Source organism: Chaetodon trifascialis, chromosome 4, assembly GCF_039877785.1.
Source record: "Chaetodon trifascialis isolate fChaTrf1 chromosome 4, fChaTrf1.hap1, whole genome shotgun sequence".
Taxonomy (NCBI): Eukaryota; Metazoa; Chordata; class Actinopteri; order Chaetodontiformes; family Chaetodontidae; genus Chaetodon; species Chaetodon trifascialis.
This window is the reverse complement of record NC_092059.1, coordinates 19,859,961-19,882,030: the sequence shown is the minus strand read 5'-3', so window position 1 is coordinate 19,882,030 and position 22,070 is coordinate 19,859,961. Positions and strand designations below refer to the sequence as shown.

Sequence of the window (22,070 nt, the reverse complement as noted above, 5' to 3'; positions counted from 1 at the left end):
TCCAGTCAAGAACAAGATGAACTAGTGCGTAAGTCATAGGTAGTCATCACCAAGTCATCAGTCTTGCAGCTGCATTGCGTTCTGCTATAATGAGGCTCCTGTCAGTGGATGAATTCACGGCTGCAGAGAAACCAAGAGTTCGACTTTTGGGATGAAGACCTTCAAATCGTGTTGTCATCAACTGTTATTTATCGGCTTTGTTTCACCATGTAAATGTATTCACGTGGATATCCTTTAATCAGGCTGAAGCCCTTTCTGTTTGTTTCTGTGTCCTACAGACGCCTTTGAGGGCAGAGTGTGTAAAGAGGGATTATTTATGGGATCCACGGTGCGACTGTGTTTTCCATCCCCCCAGTACATCCCTTTAGTGACTCTTAATCGCTCTCATCAAGGATTATTCCACTTTCCTCAGAAAGCCACGCATGTGTTCAAACGTGTGCGTTCTTGTTCTTTAAGCACCGTCAGTAGCCAGTCAGCCAAAACATGTGTCCTCCTGTCTTTTTTAAAGAGTCTGCCTTTGTGTGTTCAGATTGGGATCTGTGATCGAGGCAATAAGCTGTCGTAAATCATGCAGGAAAGTGTGTGTGTGTGTGCATGCGTGGGTTTGTGTGTGGAGGGCGGGTTACATGCTGTCTAAATCACAGAAGCAGCATCGCTCTCGGCGATCATCTTTCCCCTGTCCTTTCTTTTGTGCTCTCTTTGCTTTTCCTGTTATTATTATTTCAACACGGATGTTTCAAGGCAGCCTGGAGTCAATTCAAGGAATGCTATTAAGAAAAACTAAAGACAGGAATTTTTACAGCAACAAAGATGGAAAACAGGAATGACGTTTGTAACACTGCTCTGTGGAAAAAGCACTTTTTATATAAATAGATCATGAACAGCTTTATTTGAATATCAAAGTCTTTTTTGTTTTGTGTTGGACCTCCCTGATTGAGGCATGATAGAATGAATCAAGTTATTGTACCATTGCTCTCGTCATTTTTGCCGGGTCTTCATCTTGTTGGGTTTAAGTTAAATGAAAGCACAGCAATGAAAGAAAAATAGATGTTTTTGGGTCAGACACACACATGCTACGTTGTTCAAAAGCAGTGGGACTTTATGCCCAGAGCTCCTAACTGTTTCCAGTCCTCAGTCTCCTTCTTTTCCTCAATTATCTCTCAATCTCTCCCTCTTTCTCACAATTTTTCTCTCTGGCTTCATGTTTCTCTCCCTCCTCTCTGCCCCACATCTTTACTTTCTCCTTCTTCTTCTCCATTCTCTTATCTTTCTATCTTATTTGTTTTCAGGGATATCTACAACCAGTGGGTCAGTGATTAGTCAAACAAATCTACCAGCCCCCTCCTCATGTCCCCTCTAACACACTCGGGTCCTAGTAATGGATTTTACTGTCTCACACCCATGCTCCCTTTGTTTGTGTGTGTATGTGTCTGCCTAAGCGCCACTGGGTTTATGTTGGGGTTTAGGAGACATATTGGCCCCCTGTCATGCTAATTGACAGGGCTGTTGACACAGTCACTCCCCAGACCCTCGCCCCACCTGGACCTCTGATACCCCGCAGTCCTCCGGAGGAAGTGATGTCACTAGGTCAGGAGCATTGTGAGGAGTGACGGCATTGATGTAATGTCCTTCCCTGCATGTCAAATCACCACGTTTGTGTCAGCCCTGTTATTAAAACTCTTCAGCGTCATCCACAGTCATGACTTCCAGCCTGTGTGGGCAAAGACTGAGTCTTACATCAAGTCCAACACCAAATACCAGCATCTATGTCTGGAGTCATTCTGTGCACTATTTTAGATAAGATCAGCATTCAACTTACATTCAGTGAAATGCTAACATAAATAAATATTTGCTCTTATCTCAAATGGAGAATACTTCAACCATGGCCAGTTTCATAAAAGCTTGAGCATGTTTTTGAACAAACAAGTGCCTGCTATGTCTTTTCTGGGAAAAGTCCTCAGACTCACTGGAAATCACACATTTTAGATTTCTACAGGGAGAAGCAATTGCTTGTTTGAAATAAATATAAAAGCTATCATGACCGCAGGCCGTTCTCTGATGGACTGTGGCCCCTGCGTGTAAAAATGCAGCCCTCTCATTCATTTGAATGAGGTTAGCAGTGGGGTGCCAGTGCAGGGGGCTCCGGCAAAAATAACACGGGGTCGTCTGGTCGTCAGGTTTTGCTCGTATTGCAAAACGATGTCATCCTGCAAGGCTCTGCGTTGGCCAATCAAACGCATGCGGGCGCACATTCCTGGTTTACTTTGTAACACGAAGCCCGTATTTGTACTCTTTACCTGTTTACTGTTTATGAAGTGATTGCTGGTGTTATAAACAGTTGTGCGTTGTTTGGCACGTGGTGAGCCTTCAAACTGGACTTCCTGGATTGTATTTTCATTGTCTCAGTGGCATCACGTCCTCACCGATGCTGCCATGTGAATTTTTTAAACACAGATATTCACTCTCAGTGTCCAGTAAGGACCATACTCAGACTAACAATAGCTCTGCGTCCACAAAAACAACAACGCAGTGTCGTGTGGCGAGAAGGATGAACCTGGCACAACATTCATCGCAGCCTGTGTGATGTCTTTTCATTTAGCTCTAATATCCAGTCTCATGGTGTTACAAACCACAGTGCAGTGTTTTGTTTCTATAAGCCTTCATACCTGTAGATGCATTACTTAAACTGGACATCTTGGATAGTCTTTTGTCTTCTCAGCAATAGCTGAAGCAAGATAGCTACATCAGTGCAGCCCCTTGACATGTTTTGTATTGCAGTGCTGAACAAAGGAAAAGGAAAACCAGCAAGACTTCTTATTACTGCTTCCTGCTCTGCAGAAAAACAACAGATTTCTGTCAATCACACATCAGAAAACCCACCGAGACAAATGATCCATGATGTCCTCTCCACATCAGCTCTCATGCTTCTTCTTCCTTCCTCTTTCAGTCAGCTCTGAATCTCTTCGTCCTTCTCTCTGACAGAAGCCTCTATTGTTGCAGTCAGTGAGCACCAGTAACACGAGGACTCAGGAGGGCTCCTTCTTTCTCCATTGTATCCTAAGGCAGCGTCTAGTTGCCCTCGCTCGTTGTTCATTCCCAGTGCAGTCATGGGCCAGTGGCTGCCACAGACCCCAGTCAACCTCAGCCTCTGGTGGCCATTTTCGCTCCCTGTCAGTGATACGTCATTGCACACTGCAGCTACAGATGCATCATATAATTCTCTATGATAATTGAGTTACACTGTATATAAGCAGACGCCACTATAAAGGGTCCAACACATGCACCACTGCCCTACATCACAGTGGGGGTTGTTGCAAAATATCAGCATAAAATCTACCAGTATGGCACAGATAAAACTTCAAAAGTAAGACATTGGAAATGTCCTGTACTTATGTCTTGCAGAGTACTAATTCTGTGGTACCTCTTCTAATTGTGAACAGGCTGAATAATGTTCAACAGATTTATCTATGTCAGACTTACTTCCAGGGAGGAAATGCCATCACTTAACGACATCAACCACACGATTGTCCATTGTCTTTTCCCCTCTCATCCTCTCTGCCCGTCCGTTCCTTTCCAGACTCACAAGTGTCTTTCATTTGTGTTATTGGACACCATCTAACACACACACACACACACACACACACACACACACACACACACACACACACACACACACACACACACACACACTCTTTGAAACGAGAGTGTGGTATCTCAGTGAGTTTGTTCATCACATCACTGTATCTTGATTTAACAAGAGTTCACCGTAAAAAGGACCAAATATCCTAAAATAGAAGCAAACAAATAACATTTCATCAACTTGACTTTAAAGAGCTATACCAGTGGTTTTGCACATTTTAGCCAATGTGCTACACATCACATGACCTTTACATTATATGTATTTTGTCATTTTAGCATCTTGGTGTGTGGCCATCCATTGGTTTCCATTGATTTCTGTTCAGAATGAAAACTGAACCTTTTTGTAGTTGCACTGCAGTTCATACCTTTCAAATGAATCTGCAGATAAACTGACCAACATGTCACACTAACACAGACTTAATTTTCACTGTGATGAATTAAGCTAGTTTTAAGATTTAGGTTTATTCTCAATTCATTTTTAGTTTATTTGTTAAAATTAATTGATTAATAGGAAACTGTAAATGAGTTAGCTTAGAAGGCTAATATCCCTCTGCTGGCCCTGGTCAGGTGTAAATAGAAACAGAATAAAAGTGGTAATATGCAACATACTTAGTGTCATACACAAAATGGTACAGTATACATGCATCCATGAATTTTTGGTTTAAGGAGCTTAAAGCACATGCAAAGTCATTTTAAAAAACATCCTGATTTTATTAAAGGGTTGAATTGCGACCTCAAATCCCTGAATTCTCTCCCAGCCTACTGTTGTTTCAAAAGTCACCACAGTTTGGGATTTGGGGGTTGCTGTTGCACACTAAACTAAGAACAGGGAGTGTTTAAAAAAACACATATAGCACAAGTTGAGGGGCGTCCCCAATCAGGATGCAACAGCTGCGACCTCATGCTGCCGGCAGCTCATCTCCTCCTCACTCAGCACCCACAGCAGCTCCTGGAAACGCAACCCTGAAATCCAAAATGTCATCGGGATCCACCTCTCGCCTCCTCACCCTCAAATCCCATCCTTTCTAGATCCCCTCCAACAAAGAGCGTTGAGTTTCACATCCCTTTTAACCCCAGAACTCAACACAAACCCGTCATCCCAGCCCACAGCGTCTTGGTGAGAAATGCCCAAGTTTACATGTTTAAAGCCTTAAGATTTGTTCCATAATCAAAACACAAAGTATACACCCAACAATGAAATCTTAAGAAGAGAAGTTTGCTTATTCTGGAATAAACAGAGCATGTGTAGTCGTGTCCCACACGTTTTTAGATGTCTTTGAAGCACATTGTGAGAAAAAAAAGGCAACACGTAAATTTGAGTTATCCTCTAGGATTACTTGTTTTTCTTAGTGCTCAACAGTCTGAACTACATATGCAGGGATTTTCTATTTGATGCCATGAATTGCTCTGGATCTTTTGCGTCTTTCAGTTAATTGTTGCACACATGCTGTCAAAGCTAACAATGATGCCTCCAGCAAGTGTGGATAAGCCAAACAGTGAATTGCCACGTCCTCAAAAAGTAGTTTTGGCATTGAAGAATTGTCTCTCTGCTTTTCTTATGCATAAATGATTTCTTTTTTCCCTGGCTGGTAGAGTCCTGTGTTTCAGTCATTTCTGCATGTTGTTTCTTGTTGAGAGAGACGTGGAGGGAAAGAAAGCGAGGGAAGGACAGAGATGAGCTTCTCTTTTTGTCTTTAGTGCCAAGTTGAACTCTTCAACTTTAAATACTCTCGCTTTCGGTCCTTGAACCCTAACCCTCATCTCTGAGCTCAGGGAACTGGTTCTCTGTGTCTCCCTGTTTGTGTCCATGTAATAAACTGCTTTAGCTAAGGTTGATCTATCTTCGCATGCTCAGTTGTGTCTCATTGTTGCAGTCAAAATACTCACAAAACAGCCCACTTCACCCTGTCATCAGTTTCTGGTTTATCAGTTTACCATCTCAGCCTCCTTTTACGCCCCTGCATGTGTGCATGTGATATAAGACCTTATGCAGAAAGCGTGTTTATACATGTGCCTTTTGATGTGACTTGAGTCCTATAGCTAAATAAATACTAATATGTGTAAATATATTTTATTTATTTACTTTTTTGCTAATATTTTCTTTCTCATTTTTCTATCATCTAGTTCCATGATCCTTGGTTTCATTTCTATCATTTTTACTGTTCTCTGTCAACACCCCCATGAGTCCGAGGAGAGCTGTCTAGATCGTCTTTTCATGTGTCTCTGGTGGGAAGGATGTTGCTAGTTTATAAATTTGTCTCTCTTTTTTAAGAAATTCGCAGTTTCAAAGTAGAAAACGTGTTACAATTCATCAGGTTATAGTAAAAAGCCCAAACCAGCTATCTCTGGCGCTGGGTCTTACTGTATGGGCGCCACCCAGGTGTGAATGCACGCGGCCTTATGGATGTGAATCAGGGTGGTGCTGGAAAAAGAGCATGGCTGCTTAGCAAGCACCACCCTGAATAAATAATGAGGTTGGTAAAAATGGAATTTGACAATGAATCAATGTCCTGAATACCTTGTTTAGGTTCTGTGGTGAGGCTCGCCTTTCTGTTTAGATCTGGATTATAGATCGGCGCCCGCAGGGAAAAGCCTCTCCTTGTAATTAACTATTATAAAACATTACACAGAGGGCCCGTGGCGTTGGTGTGTAAAATAAAAGGCCTGAACAGCCATCCACTGTTTACACAAATAGCAACCGCACTTGGCTCTCCCTGCCTGGAATAGCTCACACACACACACAGAAACAAATGTATACACAAAAACAAAAGTCAAGAAATGTTTTCAGAAAAGCTCGGATGTCTCACAGTGATTAGGTTATTCTAGATGTGTCTTTCCTACCCATTTCTCTCTTTAGACATGTCGTAAGTCATTTCTGCTGCACTGGACAGGATACAGACACTTTAATATGCCTCTCAGACATGGCTCTCAATCTTGCAGAAAGAGAATTCAAATATATAAAGCAGTGAGGGGCGATTTGTGATTTGGGCTGAGCTGGTTCGGTTGAGGTCGCTCAGGCTGGCCAGAGTTCTAATTTGCCTGCGGGGATCTGGCTGCATTGTGGTGGATTGTCTGTTCTCCCTTGTCATTTACTTGTCTGTGTGTGGCTTGATGTTAGTGTGGATGTGTGTGTCCCACCATCCTCTGTGACGCACAACCAAACTAACCTCTCTGCTGCCTGGACACACTCCAGCCCTCACTTTGTATCCTGCGTGTGTGTGTGTGTGTGTGTGTGTGTGTGTGTGTGTGTCTGCCTTTTCATATTCCGCTTCATTACATTCAGAATGGATGCAGCTCAGTCAATCACCACTCCCTCAAATCATTCAGCTAGTTTTCACAGTGGCAGCTTTTTTTATTACAAGACTCTCCCATTACAGCTTTAATGCCAGGCATGATTTTCACCTCGTAGCCAAAGGAAAATATCTGAAGATGAAGCACTTTGTGAGTTTGTGGCCTGATGAAGGGGTGCTAAGCCATCTGCAGGCACACCGCAAAATGAACTCATTATTACCAATATCCACATTTTAGTAGGAAATTACATATTCCAAGGATCAAATCTGCTTAAACCTGTGTTAGGCTGTAAATGTAATGTTACCATATCTCAATGGAATCAGCAGTGTGCAGACCACTGCTCTATAGTCCTCTGAGTGTGTGCTTGTGCTTGTGTTTGTGTTTATGTGTGTGTCCACACCTGGAAAGCCCATTTAGATGTGTACAGACAGCAGTAGAGAGAGGGAGAGCTGACCTTGGCCCTTCAGTCACTTAACACTCTGCAGAGAGAGGGAACCTCATGACCCCATACACACACCAAACTTACACACCCATTGCACGTTCATTCAGTTGTGTGTGTGTGTGTCTGAAACATTGTCACCTTGCTTTCAGCTGCATCTTCAAAGCTTTTTGGTGCAGTTTTACAGTTTGTGGAGTAATTGGTGTAATCCGCACACTGCTACGTCCCTCATAAACTACCTGACGCTAATGAACAAAGGCAGCAGACACGGCTGGATGATAATGAAGCGTTAAGCCTCAAGAGGCTCCATTTTACAGTTGAACACAATGTGAAGTGAGGCAGTGTGTTTTAGCTTAACAGAGCTGTATTTATATCATCATTACTGAGCCAATCAGAGCTGAAGACTGCATCTGTCCACTTTTTAATGTAATGTAGTCAGCTTTTATTCCAACATTTCCCCGTCTGGTCAGTTTCAAACGGAGTGCTGGAGTGCCTCTGTTTGCCGTTTCCGGAGCGATAGTGTCTGAAGCATGAGGATGTGCTTTCAATCAGCCAATAGCTACAACATGGTGCTTTTGCACTTGGTTTTGTGTGCATGTGTCTATATGTGTGTGCGCGTCTGTGTTGGTGTGTGTGTGCGTATGTGCACAGTGGCATCATGCACTCCCCTATATATTGTGGTTATGCCTGGTCTTAAAGTCCCCATATGGCACAATTTAAAGCACATGACACAGTGATCTCACACTGAGCGAATAGCCTGCTAGTCAGCATGTGGTTTGTGTGTGTGTGTGTGTGTGTGTGCGTGCGTGCGTGTGTATGAGAGGTAATAGATTGGGGCAGAGGCTGATAAATCAATTAAAAAAGAAGGGCAAGAATGGAGAATGACTATCTAAAATAGAGAAAAGGGCCAAAAAAATCAAGAGTCACCGCACCTTTCTCTCTCTCTCTCTCTCTCTCTCTCTCTCTCTCTCTCTCTCTCTCTCTCTCTCTCTCTCTCTCTCTCTCTCTCTCTCTCTGTCTCTCTCTCTCTGTGCATATGTTTCAGATTATGGCTCATGATGACATCTCTCTGCCATAAACAGGAATAAAGTCAAACAGCCAAACATTAATTCCTAATGCGGTTTACATCTGTGCTATGAACTGGGGTGTTGGGTGTGTGTGTGTGTGTGTGTGTGTGTGTGTGTGTGTGTGTGTGTGTGTGTGTGTGTGTGTGTGTGTTTGTTTCAGATCTCTGCCTTTGACTTGAATGTGACTTATCGTTAGCCAAGCAGAGGGAGACCTCCTGGTTTAGCACCAGCAACAAGAAACAGCCTTTTCCTTCCACTGAAGTGCAACAGTTGGTTTTGTGTCATTTTTCAAACATAGACTGACCTCTAGTGGAAGTTGCTTGTATTGCAGCATCATCTGTCATCTTAACACTGTTGGCAGAAGTCACCTCGTTCTTCTGGTTGTGCAAACACAGCGACATAGTAAACGTGTTAATATTGTTGAGATGTCTATAAACAAACTTTAAATGTCTCTACACTCCCTCCTCTGTTTTTCTTTGTGTCTCAGGGATGAAATTGATGACGAGGGATTCTGCCAGCCGTACAGAGGTATAGCCTGCGCCCGCTTCATCGGTAACCGCAGCATCTTTGTCGACTCGTTGCAGATGCAGGGCGAGATCGAGACCCAGATCACAGGTGAGAAACAGCGGATGTATCTAAGCGGATTTGACTGCCTTTACTGCAAAAAATCTATTTTGTTTACACTAAAGAATCTTGAGAAACGTCTTATATTTCTACAGTAGATGGCGTTCGTGCATTTATAACACATTTTCCTCTGCCCCCTTATTATGACTATGACAAACTAACCTAAATACATGGAGATGTCCCATCCATTAAACATGGAATTATACAACCCTTACTAAAGAAACCTAGCCTACATCCCAATCGCCATAATAACTACAGACCCATCTCCATTTATCCCTAAGATATTGGAAAACAGTTGTCCTCACCCAGGTCTCCTCCTATTTGAACTCATTCAACACAAATACCAATCTGGACCCCTGTCTGCAATTTACACAATGAATTTAGAAATCTTGGTGTTTTAGTGGACACTTTTAAATTTGACAAGCTAGTTGCTCCCTCTCAGGTGTTACACGTCTGACAGGAAAAGCTGAAACCTGCTTTCATCCAGTGAGTTCACTAGTTCAACCATCATTTAGCGTCTCTGTCTTGACTAGCCAAGCCTTCCTCACATATGTCTTCAGCAACTAGGGCTGATGGAGCACCTTTGTAAAGCTGCCTTCTCTGCGTACACTGAATCGATGAAAACCATCTGCGAATGAGGACTGTTTAGAAGGTAAACCTTCACAAATATGCAGTAGGAAGAAAACAGGACGTCACTTATGGAGTTCAAAGGAAGTTCAGCAGGGTCACCCGTCTGCAGCACAAATGGTCCACATATTGTTTCATACTGTTATACATGTCTGTGTCTCTGCTCCTGTTTTTGTTTAGTGTGTTGCATGCATATGTCCTCAGAGGTCACTGCAATGTGTATGTTATCGATTTACATCCGTGTAGCTGTCAGCTTCTCCCCTGAACAATTCAGGGGCAACGGGGCCATGAACTCCGACTTGAATATGAAACATCAAGGACGAGCGATAATTAAGATTTATGATGCCACAGGGTTGCATTAAGGCTACAGTAGGACTGTAAATCCTGCATTTCATACCCAGAACAGCCACATTCGGTAGCTATTCGCCATCTTAAATTCAGTATCACTTTCACTGATCTTCACCATCGTTTTATTGAAGCAGCATGTGCTATAGGAGCGTTTGGATGACTGCCAGCTTAAGTTATCCACTTCACAATCGCTTGTCCTCTCCTCCACCCCCCACAGAGCTGCTTTGCTGATAAGCACAACCACAGACAAGCATATGTTTGCAGTAATCGTACATTCTGACAATAAATCATTGATTTACAGCTGCAGCCTTCGTTGTCAGCCTCCCTCTTTGATCCTTCATGTGTTTAGATGCTCAAAAGTTAGTTGCAACGTGAGCTCAGGATTTCTTTTAAACTCCTCATCTTTTTTACGTCTTTTGATGAATGTATGAAAGAAGCAGATAAATAATATATTAAATGTTTCATTTTTTATCTCCTAAACATCAGGAAAAACTTAATACCAATGCTAACTTATAATTGAGTTATGATGCCAGGCTGTAAAATAAATTGATGAAATTGAACGTGTTACTTTTCTCTCTTTCCAGCTGCCTTCACTATGATCGGGACATCCAACCATTTGTCAGACCGTTGCTCCCAGTTTGCCATCCCTTCTCTCTGCCACTTTGCCTTCCCGACATGCGACCGCAGCTCCGGTACCGACAGACCTCGCGACCTGTGTAAGGACGAGTGTGAGATCCTCGAGAACGACTTGTGTAAGACAGAGTACATCATCGCCCGCTCAAACCCCATGATCCTGAAGAGGCTGAAGCTGCCCAACTGCGACGACCTGGCCGCCTCTGACAGCCCCAAGGCTGCAAACTGCCTGAGGATCGGCATCCCCATGGCCGAGCCCATAAACAAGAGTAAGACTTCCTTTATCACTCCTGCTAGCAGAGCTCATTATTATCCTTCTGGCCTCTACTGTAACTGCTAGCAAGAGCTCTTTTGATAAGTCCAAGTATGCTCCAATATCAGAATCTCGATTGCCAAAGTATGATTAAACTTTGCTAAGTATTATTTTCATTGTTGACTCAGCTGCAGCTCAGCCCAGTGACGCCTTCAGGTTGCTTGTTTTGCCTAACAAACTGTTAAGAACCTAAAGATATGTTATTTGCTATCATCTATGACCAAGTAAAGCAACAAATTTGCACATTTGGTTTGAAGTGGAACAGCATTTTTCTGTGGAGTATCACTCGCACGACTGATTATTAAAATAGTCGGCAATTCATTTCTTTACTTTATTTTTACTAAAATTATAATGCAAAAATTCACATTGTCCCTGTCACAACATCTATGCTAGTTTATTATCCCCATCTGAATTTGATGTCCTGGCAAAGTCGTTTATGAAGTAGAAGCCAATAAGATGTAACACTTCAGCTGCATTAGAATGTGATAATGATGAAGAAAAATAGAAGAGGCTAAATGTTTCAGGTTTATCTAACTTGAGATGGGTAATAATTTCATCTTTTGAAGTTAATTTTGGTAGTTGAATAGATGAATAGAAACCCCTGGCTGCTTCTAAGGTAGGAAACTTAAAATCAAAGAACGAGTGGAACGCTTTGGGAAGTGGCTTGTTGTATTGTAAAGTAGACATGTTTTGAAGTAAATATATGCTGACATAAAAACTCACTCACATGCACACAAACAGCTAGCAGTCAGCTCGTCATGGTCCTTTGAAGAAGATAAATTGGCATAATATGAACACACTTCTCAACCTAACACAAGCGCCTCTCCCCCAGATCACAAGTGTTATAACAACAGCGGATCAGACTACAGAGGCACAGTCAGCAGGACCAAGTCGGGCCATCAGTGTCAGCCGTGGAACTCCCAGTATCCTCACAGCCACACGTACCTGGCCGTCCGCTACCCGGAGCTGAACGGGGGACACTCGTACTGCCGCAACCCTGGGAACAAACACGAGGCCCCCTGGTGCTTCACACTGGACGAGGGGGTCCGCATGGAGCTCTGTGACATACCCATCTGTGGTAAGGGGCTTGAATATGATATATATTATATGATATATATATGAGCCCTGCAATCGGCTGGCGACCGGTTCAGGGTGTACCCCGCCTCTCGCCCATTGTAGCTGGGATAGGCTCCAGCCCCCCGCAACCCCGAAAGGGATAGGCGGTATAGATAATGAATGGATGGATGGATATATATATGATACTAATATACAAAGTCAGAGAATCAGTGGGTGTAATGCTGTTTTTCAAACACATTTGTAGATATTTGGTTTGATGTCCTAAACTGTAGTGACACATTTCTGCAGCTTAATTTTGTGTCGGTTAGCTAATCGATTTATTGATGAATTGCTTCAGCTTCAGTTATATTGCCCCATCATACAATAACCTGTATATCTGGTATTATTCCTCCGTTTCCGTCCATCCCCACAGACCATAAAGAAAAGTCAGGCGGCAGTAACATGGAGATCTTGTACATCCTGGTTCCCAGTGTGGCAATCCCATTGGCCATTGCCTTGCTCTTCTTCTTTATTTGCGTGTGCCGCAACAACCAGAAGTCCTCCAGGCCTCCTGCTCCTCGCCAGCCCAAACCAGTCCGAGGACAGAACGTTGAGATGTCCATGCTGACAACTGCATACAAGCCAAAGGTAGAGCAGCACAGTGTGAACGATGGAGCCTCTGCTCTGCCTCACTGACACTAAGACACTAGATTGGTCTGTTTTTTTTCCATTTTTGATGCACTCACACTTCTCTGTCTGAGTTTAACATGAATTATAAATGAGACTAAAATGAAACAACGAACAGGTTAAAAAAGAGGCATCTTGTGCATTAATATAAATACAGTCAGTTTACGTTTCACTCACTTTTCAGTGAGGATTGCTTCAGTAAACAGAGCAGGACATACTCTCTGATTTAGCTCCTTCTCACTCTGATGTGTCAGAGAAAACCCTGCACTCACATGCAGACACACATGCTTATCAAATGATCTTCATGCATATAAATGTATCCAGATCATACAGATTACTTAGGCCTAGAAGATCCTCGTGTGACCCACAGCACAGTTCACAACAATTCAGTTGTTTGATTTACACCAGACTTTGATCGACAGCTTTCACACAAACTTGATGAACCCGACTGGACACATGCAGCCAAAGGGCTCGTGGAGACTTCACAGTAGAAGTTTTTGCAATGCACATAATGCCACTGACATGTTAGTCCTCCGTCACCCACCTCTCTTTACCTTCTCTGCTGCATTGTCACATATCAGAAGTATAAACTTGAGTCTCCCCACCATCCTCTCACTCATTCCCTGCTTACAGAACGGCAGCAGTGCTGCTTAAAACACACTTCAATTCATTTCGGGGTCTCCTGTGGTGAATCTGGAGCAGTGCTCGTTTGCTGTGTTTGCCTTAAGTCGTAAGAGCAGACGGAGGAAGTGAAAACACTGGCACGGCCCGCTGTGTGTCAGCTGGGATGCGTCGCAGCGTGCTGGGGTTACAGGCTTGGCTGTGTGTACTTGTGGAAATGACCTGTCTCAGACAAAGCTTCAGATCTCTATCATCAGAGCTCAGCAGGTCGAGGAATGCTCAACTGCAGCTCTTTTTCCTCTCTGTTTATTTCTCTCCCGCTGTATTTTTTTTCCACATCCCACACTCCTCTTCACTTAATCCATCTCTCTTTGTTGCTCGTCTTCTGTCTCTCCCTCTCTCCTTCGCTCACAGAACCTCTTTGTAATGTAGCTCATCAAGCTCCTGCTCTGCCAGCCAACACATAGCTCACATTAGGATCTGTGTCAGATTTCTTTCAAGGTTGCACGCTCAATCATATCATGCCTGTTTATCTTTTTCCATATAATTTTGGTGGTGGTGGTTGTAGGAGGGGAGACAGTGTGTCTGCTTGTGCAAACCAGAGCTGATGCTCAAGGTAATGTGTATAATATTACCATCAACAGCTGTAGAGAGAAGTGCCAAACTGTCACTGAAGCGTCAGCAGCCGTTGATGTCTGTGGGTTTGTTTTGTTTTTTTTGCAGTGGAACAAATGCTTCACTGACCTAAGATGGGATTCTGTCCTCGCTGTGTTTACATGACTGCCTTGTATCTGCAAATAGTCAAGGTGACGGGTGATCAATGAAAGTTCTTGCAACAACGGAGCAGTTATGGAATTAAACTGAATTTAAATGGTCTTTGCGAACAACGAGGGCCTGAAATATGGCTCACACACATCAGATGACACAACCGTCCATTATGAGATCTGAAAAGCAAAGCAAGAGCTTTTACAGAAGTGCAGTTCTGTAATCTCTGTATCCACTCTGGTAGCGAAATGACCTACAAGGCAATTTGTGTAAATGAGGATTTGAATGTGACTTCTACCGTTAAAACCTTTTCGATGAGTGATAAAACCTCAAATTATACAGTCATTTATGTATGTTACTGCCAAGTGTCTCCTCCCAACCCCTCGTATCTTTAACTGTGTCTTGGCTTAGGGTTAGGCTGCTCCCCAGCTCTGCTGCAGGGTCACCCAGGGGCCATTGGCTGTGACAATCCATTTAGACACGCATAAACACTCACACAGACACACACACACACACACACACACACACACACACACACACACACACACACACACACACACACACACACCTACTGTGTGCATGAGGAGGATCTGAGGGTTTGGGTGTGGGGAAAAATGAAGGGGTGAAACAAACCCATAACTAAAAACATCTGTGTCTCTCATAACATCAGCAGGCCCCCACACTTGCCTTAGACACACACAGACACACCACCCCCCTCAGAGATCATACAGGCTTGTGTGTCTCTGTCCTGCTCTCTGAGGAATTTCATTATTCACCTCAGAGTTCCTGGAATCTGAAAATCTCCCCACCTTTTATCTTCAAGTACAGCAACACACACAAAGACACACACACACCTACTGTAGCCCCCCTCCTCCCCATCTCTCTCTCTCACATACTCACGCACACGCGCGCACACACACACGCAGAGAGCTTGCAGCTGGTCTCATGATAGTGCGTCTTCTGTTTTTTTTACAGCAGCACATTCATTATTCTGAGTATTTACTGTGGCTTAGCCTCAGTTGCAGTGGTTGTTAAAAAGACTCTCCATATCGTTGTTCTGACAGTAAACTTTGCCATATTGTCACATTATTTTGCTTTTGCACCGCCTCACAATTTTAAAATGCTTCCTTTTCATCAATTTTGAAGAGTAACTTAATAACTTGTTAAATTAAAACGAGTGAGTGACTTGATAGCTGAATTGAATCTGGTCCCAGGCTGTTGTGTTTTTTATTATAACATCAGCTGTCTGCTGCCTGAGTTTGAATGCATTTGGTGGCTTTGTCAAAAGAACACATTCCATCTAAACCAGAGTCTTAAAGTGATTTTAAATGAAGTAGCAGATTTGATCAAGTCCAACTGAATTATGAAAAGTCTGTGACCCTTTTGTAACCCCACAGTTCAGTTTGGCCCTGTTGGATTTGACTGCATAAACACACCTCCAGTCGTTATCCTCCTCAGTCAGAATAAAAGACTTGAAAGGCAACGTCTCCGCTCACAAAGAAAGCTACAGCTACTGTTATTTCTACATCTGACTCTGCAGTTTTTATGGCAAGAGGATTAACTGCTCGGTCTTCCTAAAGGCTGCTAACCTGTCAGTTGAATGACATGTTAAAGCTATAAACATGTTGCCAGATTTCACGATTTTCCCACATCACTTTCCAGAGGGAGTCATTAGAGCTGATGTAATGGACTGAGTGTGATTATGACAATTATCAACTCTCTGGGCTACACTTTCATTTTTTTACAACTTGAAAACATATTTGATATGTTTTATCAGGCGGCTTGCCTGCATCGAATTAGAAGCACCAATGTAAACTTCATGTCAACATGTCACTTCTCCAAGAATAATGTCAGGGAAAGAGTGCTGGCCCAGCAAAGAAAATGATTATCTCATTTTTCTGTCGCGTCTCTTTACCCATTGACCTCACTTCTTCCTTCTTCTCCCTGCAGAGCAAGGCCAAGGAACTTCCCCTGTCAGCTGTGCGTTTCATGGAGGAGCTTGGAGAGTGCACTTTGGGGAAGATCTACAAGGGTCACCTGTACCTGCCGGGCATGGACCAGGCACAGCTCGTGGCCATAAAGACCCTGAAGGATATCTCCAGTGCCCAGCAGTGGAGCGACTTCCAGCAGGTACAGGATGGATCTTTGCTTCTAAAGCCTCAAGTTCACTCCTTCCAACGTTATACAAGTTAAAGAAATACTTAAAAACCATATGTAACCCGCACAGCAGCTCCAAGGCTGAATAGTGAGTCATTTTAAAAGACACGCTTATAACTGGCAATTGTGTGCAGATAGCTAAATGGTACTGAAATAGTCTACTGTTTTAAACTACGAGAGACTACTTTCCCAGTGGAAACGTCTCTCTTCCCACAAGACTTGAAGCATGGCTTGTTATGTTTGCTCAGAAGGTAAACGTGGTGGGCGATGGCAGACTGTATACGGCTAAAAATCACTGAGCAGCAGATTAATCCACTTGAAATGGTTCCAGAAATAAACTGCAACTACTGGTGGATTGTCCAGACAAATTTAGATGTTAAGGAGGATTGAAACAGATGACTCGTAAAAATATAATCCTCCCTTTCTATGCACAGAGAATGAGGCAGACCTGAACTTCCGGTCCTTTAAGTGACACAGCAAAAGTCTGTCTTTTGAGTTTTAAACATTGGGCCCTAACAAACGTCTTGTGGGCAAAAAGTAGATTTAAAACTGGAGGTTTCTGGCTCCAGAGACTCTTGTTTAAATGAAGTTGCCGTCTTTCTTTTTGCTTGGAGTTCACTTTTTGGTTTCCATCACAGGAAGCCGCCGTGCTGACGGAGCTGCAGCACCCAAACATGGTGTGCCTGCTGGGTGTGGTGACCCAGGAGCAGCCTGTCTGCATGCTTTTTGAGTTTTTGCCCCAAGGTGACCTCCACGAGTTCCTCATCATGCGGTCACCACACTCCGATGTTGGCTGCAGCAGTGATGAGGATGGCACTGTGAAATCCAGCCTGGATCATGGAGACTTCCTGCACATGGCCATACAGGTGGGCATATGAATGCTCTCTCAAGTTGATTGAGCTCAGGATCACAATTTTTTCATCTCTCTGTGCTCCTTCCACCTACCAGACACAGCTCACAGCTTCTAACTCCTTCAACTATTGTTTTCTAATCACACATAGGTGACTGCTGGGATGGAGTACTTGTCCAGCCACTTCTACATCCACAAAGACCTTGCAGCTCGGAACATTCTAGTGGGCGAACAGCTCCATGTCAAGATCTCCGACCTGGGTCTCTCCAGAGAGATCTACTCCTCAGACTACTACTGCATCCAGCCCAAAACTCTGCTGCCCATCCGCTGGATGCCCCCTGAGGCCATCGCTTACGGCAAGTTCACCACGGACTCAGACATCTGGTCGTTCGGAGTGGTGCTGTGGGAGGTCTTCAGCTACGGTCTGCAGCCCTATTATGGCTTCTCCAACCAGGAAGTGATGGAGATGGTGAGAAAGAGGCAGCTGCTGCCCTGCCCCGAGGACTGTCCGCCGAGGTACGTTCAGGTTAATGTTGCTCATCAGCATAAGCTGTGGAGTAAATCATGAGAAGGTGGTGAAGAACATACATGGTGTCACTTATTTTTATCCTCATGTGTTGCAAAATGTTCTTCCTCACCTTCTTCTGAGGTTCAAACAACGAACAGGGCATGTGTTGGGCTAGTAAGGCAACACATTTTCACCCTTAGTTTCCTCTGAAAGGCCCTCACCATGTTGGGGGTGGGGTCGAAGGCCACAGTTATTTGTTTTTCTGTTTATTCATTTTGAAAAATGAACCTCTTTAAGTGACATTCACATTATCCAACTCAAGTATTCATTGACCATGTCCATTTCAGACACTGTGGGTAGACATTGTTCCAGTTGTCTGATAACTAACTCTGTCGTCTCTCAGGTTTTATGGTTTGATGACTGAATGCTGGCAGGAAGGACCAGCACGTCGGCCACGCTTTAAGGACATCCATGCCCGCCTGCGGGCCTGGGAGGGGATATCATCCCATGCCAGCTCCAGCACGCCCTCTGGTGGCGGAGGCAACGCCACCACCCAGACCACCTCACTCAGTGCCAGCCCTGTGAGCAACCTCAGCAACCCGCGCTACGCCGCGGCTGCCGCCGCTGCAGGTTACCTCTACCCCGCCCAGGCTATTTCCTCTCCAGGCCAAATGGCTCCCATTACAGCCTGGACGCCCATGGCTGTGCCTCAATCTCACCAGCGCTTTATTCCTGTTAATGGGTATCCCATCCCACCGGGATATGCAGCCTTTCCAGCCCACTTCCCTCCCCCTGTCCCACCAACAAGGGTCATCCAGCACCACCTGCCCCCTCCCAAAAGCCGCTCACCCAGCAGCGCCAGCGGCTCCACCAGCACGGGTCATGTCAGCGGCGTGCCCTCCACCACGGGCTCCAACCATGACGCCAACACACCGCTGCTCTCCCACTGCATCATGCCGGGGAGCGGTGGAGGGCCGGCTCAGGGGTACGGACAGGTTTGCCAGAAGGGGGTGGGACAGCTGGACCACGCATCGCAATCAGCGGCGCTGCTCGCTGCTGATTCTGACGTACTGATGTACAACGACACGGTCATCACTGCGGACCTGTAGATAGATAGAGGGATACTCACACTCTTTCTGCTTGGGACCCAAATTCGAGAAGTTTAGCCTCTCACCAAGGGACCCAGTCCAACAGTTCTACTCTGGTCACACGGAGGCCCAACTGAACACGGCCTGTGAGCAAGAAACACTGCCGCAGCTACACAAGTATATACGCAGCTGTCTGACTTTTTAATGCCTTATTGTTTAAAGTGTACTTACTACCATGATCTGAAAATGTGTTATTTTAACCTCTGTGTAAATACGGTACATAGGTCCTGAATGAATGAATGAATTACAAAGATATATATTCAAAAGAGCTTTTTATTAAGCAAAACATCTTTAAAGCCGAAAAAGTAGTCCATCCTGCGTCCTGAGAAAAGGTTTGTTTTACCATCTGACAAAAAGTTCCTGGGTCAACAACCCGTCATTAGACTGTTTCATGCAGGATGTAAAGGAAACACTGACACTCATACCCTGACCTTTCAGTGCCTTTCAGCAGAGGTGTGACTTGCTTGTTTCTTGATGTACGTTTGCTTGTACAGCTAATGAAACTGCATTTAGTGAGCGATAACCAAGTGAACAAGAAGGGGAGCAGCACACTGAACAAAGGAGAAGTTCAGCAGCTTTTACTGAAGACCAGCACTGACCTGCTCAAATACACCCATATAAAAGGCATGTGACGTGCCACGTCTTTTTGGGGTTCACAATATGCAGCCCGGCTATGTGACAGCTCCCCATGGAAGCGGCCGGACCTCAAACTTAAACAGATGCTACAGGTGAAAAGTTTGGCAGATCTGGCATCATCATCATCAATGTGACACCTGAATGTTTTTTGTGCAACCTCAACATGATGATCTGACTCTTTGGAAACACAGGCATCGTTGCCTTTTTAAGATCTCAGCGTACAGCTTTCCAGGCTGAGGAACGCGGAAGCTGGTGGTACTTCTGATTGGACAATGAATCCTGACTTTGTTCTTCTCTCTCTCACCTTCACAGAGGCACGTTCAGCCCTGACTAAGCATAGCAAAATGTTTATTTAAATGGTGGTCCGGTGAACATCTTCTTGTGTCAAGCAAGCTCACTTCCTTTTTAATACGTCGGGGTTCATATACACACCGCTGCTGTTTGGGCAGCACCTCAGACACATCCACCAAATGAGAGAATCCGTACCTCAAGGCCTGCTGCACGCCGCTTCAAGGAAAAATGTTCAACCCAGAAACTGTAGCAGACAGTGAACACCATTTTCAGATTGGGTGTGCCCCGAGTGATCCCTTCATCATTTCCTCCTCCTCCTTTCCTCCTCTCACGCTGCCTTCCACCCTCCCAGCAGATATGGCATCTGGCTTCACAAGCCAGATGCAGAGGACCCCCAACAGCTCTACAAAAGGAAATCACACAGTGCTCATATCCCCCTAAACTGGACCGGTCTCAGGGCAAATACTTCATTCACCACACAAGGGCTGGGGTTAGTTTACTGTTGGCGATGTAAGCTAAAGTTCACCCTCAGAACAGGACGCTTTCTTTGTAAATCAGATATGGTGTTTTAATTTGTATGGGAGAGTGTCTCAGTATTTGAATTTTGAAGGAACTTAAAGATGTTATTCACAGGTCTCATCTTCACGTCTTTGTCCTTTTCTGTTTTTTCAGCATCTGTATTCTCCAAAAAATATAGATGAAGACATGGAGGAAAGAAAGTACTCAAAGCAGGCAGGGTTAAAGCACATAAGGCTCATCATAGATAATGTTACCATCACAAAAACGAGCCTCTGTCTTTATTTTGTGAGGCCTCCAACATGTACAAGAACAAAAACTCTTAGAAACAGTATGTTTGACGTGCCACTCTTTGGTTTAACAGCGGAGTGTTTGACCTAAACGAGGATCAGTTTCATGAGAGATTCACGTATGTTGCTGTTGTTTGGTTCTGCATTTGCGGTAAATGGAAGATTTCATGTTATCAGTGGTTGGTGGTGCGGTATCAGTAAACACCTGGTGCCAACTGCGCTGACATGCGGCTGACCCTAACAAGGAAAGTGTACTCTCTAAAATCACAGCTGCATGTATATTTCAACATGTCCACTGTCCAGTTGCAGGTTATCATTTTTTTCGTTTTGTGATATGAAGAAGTTTGTGTGTTTGGTAAATTCTCAGTCCTGTAATCACACAGACGAAGCCTGAGCTGTCTGCTGTTATCTGACGGTGGTTGATTAGAAGCACAGCTGAGTATGAAGCGTTTGTTATTAAAAAAAAAGTCATAGAGCCAGCTGCAGTAACGGAACAGCTGGTGAGCGCAGTTGTACCTGTTACGTAGACAATCATTGGTTTTGAAAGGTCCCAGACAGTACGTGTGTGTTGCACTCTGCTCTTCTTTATCATTCTGTCAGTCAGCTGTATTTTCTAGGCAGCATAACACAAGCATACGCTAATAGCATTTCACTGTGGACGTGCAGAGCAGGAAGCACAGTTAAGACAGCTTCAGACTGAGCTTTTTACACCGAGATGGTTTATTCAGACCAAATACGGTCAACTGATTGTCTGCCATTAGCCAAATGAAGGGAGAAGATGTTTGTTCCTCACGTCACAAGATTATTTGAATCATTTCAAGTTCGTTTTCCCTTTGAGTTTTTATTTCATTGCCGTCTTCGGTGTCTTTGTCTTCTTGTTCCTCCCTCTGAAACAGATCAAGCTACCTTGGCATCTGACTTTGTACACGTGACCTCCAGCATGTAAAGGATTTATGTGTGTACTAATATAGCAGTGCGAAAACCACTTGTACACAAGACTGTGAATCTTAATCAAGTCTAAGTATTTTTGTATTTGGCAAAAAAGAAAAAAAATCATTTTTGTGCCTTTTTTTGTTTTATTCGAGATCCATTTTTAAGAAACAACAAAATGCAAATCAATTTATGTGTCAGTAACAGTGTACCCATTACAGAAAGGTTTACATGCTTATCCTTTTGACCAAGAGAGGCCTTGTCTTTGTATTTTATCTGAACATTTTTGCACAGATGTTTTGTATTGCAAAATCATTTATTAAATGATGTTGTTTGGTTAACTGTGGAATCCGTATGATTATTCATTTGTAGACACGAAGAAATTGTGGGGTATTGGGGGGTTTTTTTGTGTTCGCATTGTTTGTCATGGGGAGTTCCCAAAGTTGGTCATCAGAATTGTAATGGCAGTGTGAATCCACTGGGTTTCACCAAATCACCATTTGTGTGGATTTTCAGCGCGTTGTCTCTCTCATAATTGTAGTGACCATTGTTGACCAGGTGGTGGTGCCCTTTAGCTGTTTGATTAGTGAAGGCATGAGCTTTTCACAGCAGCTGGAAATAATATTAGTCCTGT

General features: G+C 44.0%; 1 protein-coding gene across 1 annotated transcript in view; it reads left to right on the top strand.

The window, feature by feature from the left end:
- ror1 (receptor tyrosine kinase-like orphan receptor 1) overlaps nt 1-20,549 on the top strand; it is a 123,634-nt gene extending 103,085 nt beyond the window's left edge. Inside the window, exons 5-12 of the mRNA XM_070960847.1 lie at nt 8,924-9,051; nt 10,620-10,937; nt 11,814-12,059; nt 12,471-12,685; nt 16,061-16,240; nt 16,906-17,133; nt 17,269-17,633; nt 18,029-20,549. Coding sequence (XP_070816948.1) covers nt 8,924-9,051; nt 10,620-10,937; nt 11,814-12,059; nt 12,471-12,685; nt 16,061-16,240; nt 16,906-17,133; nt 17,269-17,633; nt 18,029-18,734 — 2,386 coding nt within the window. The 3' untranslated portion in view covers nt 18,735-20,549. The remainder of the gene's footprint in view (nt 1-8,923; nt 9,052-10,619; nt 10,938-11,813; nt 12,060-12,470; nt 12,686-16,060; nt 16,241-16,905; nt 17,134-17,268; nt 17,634-18,028) is intronic.
- Nucleotides 20,550-22,070: the final 1,521 nt, after the last annotated feature.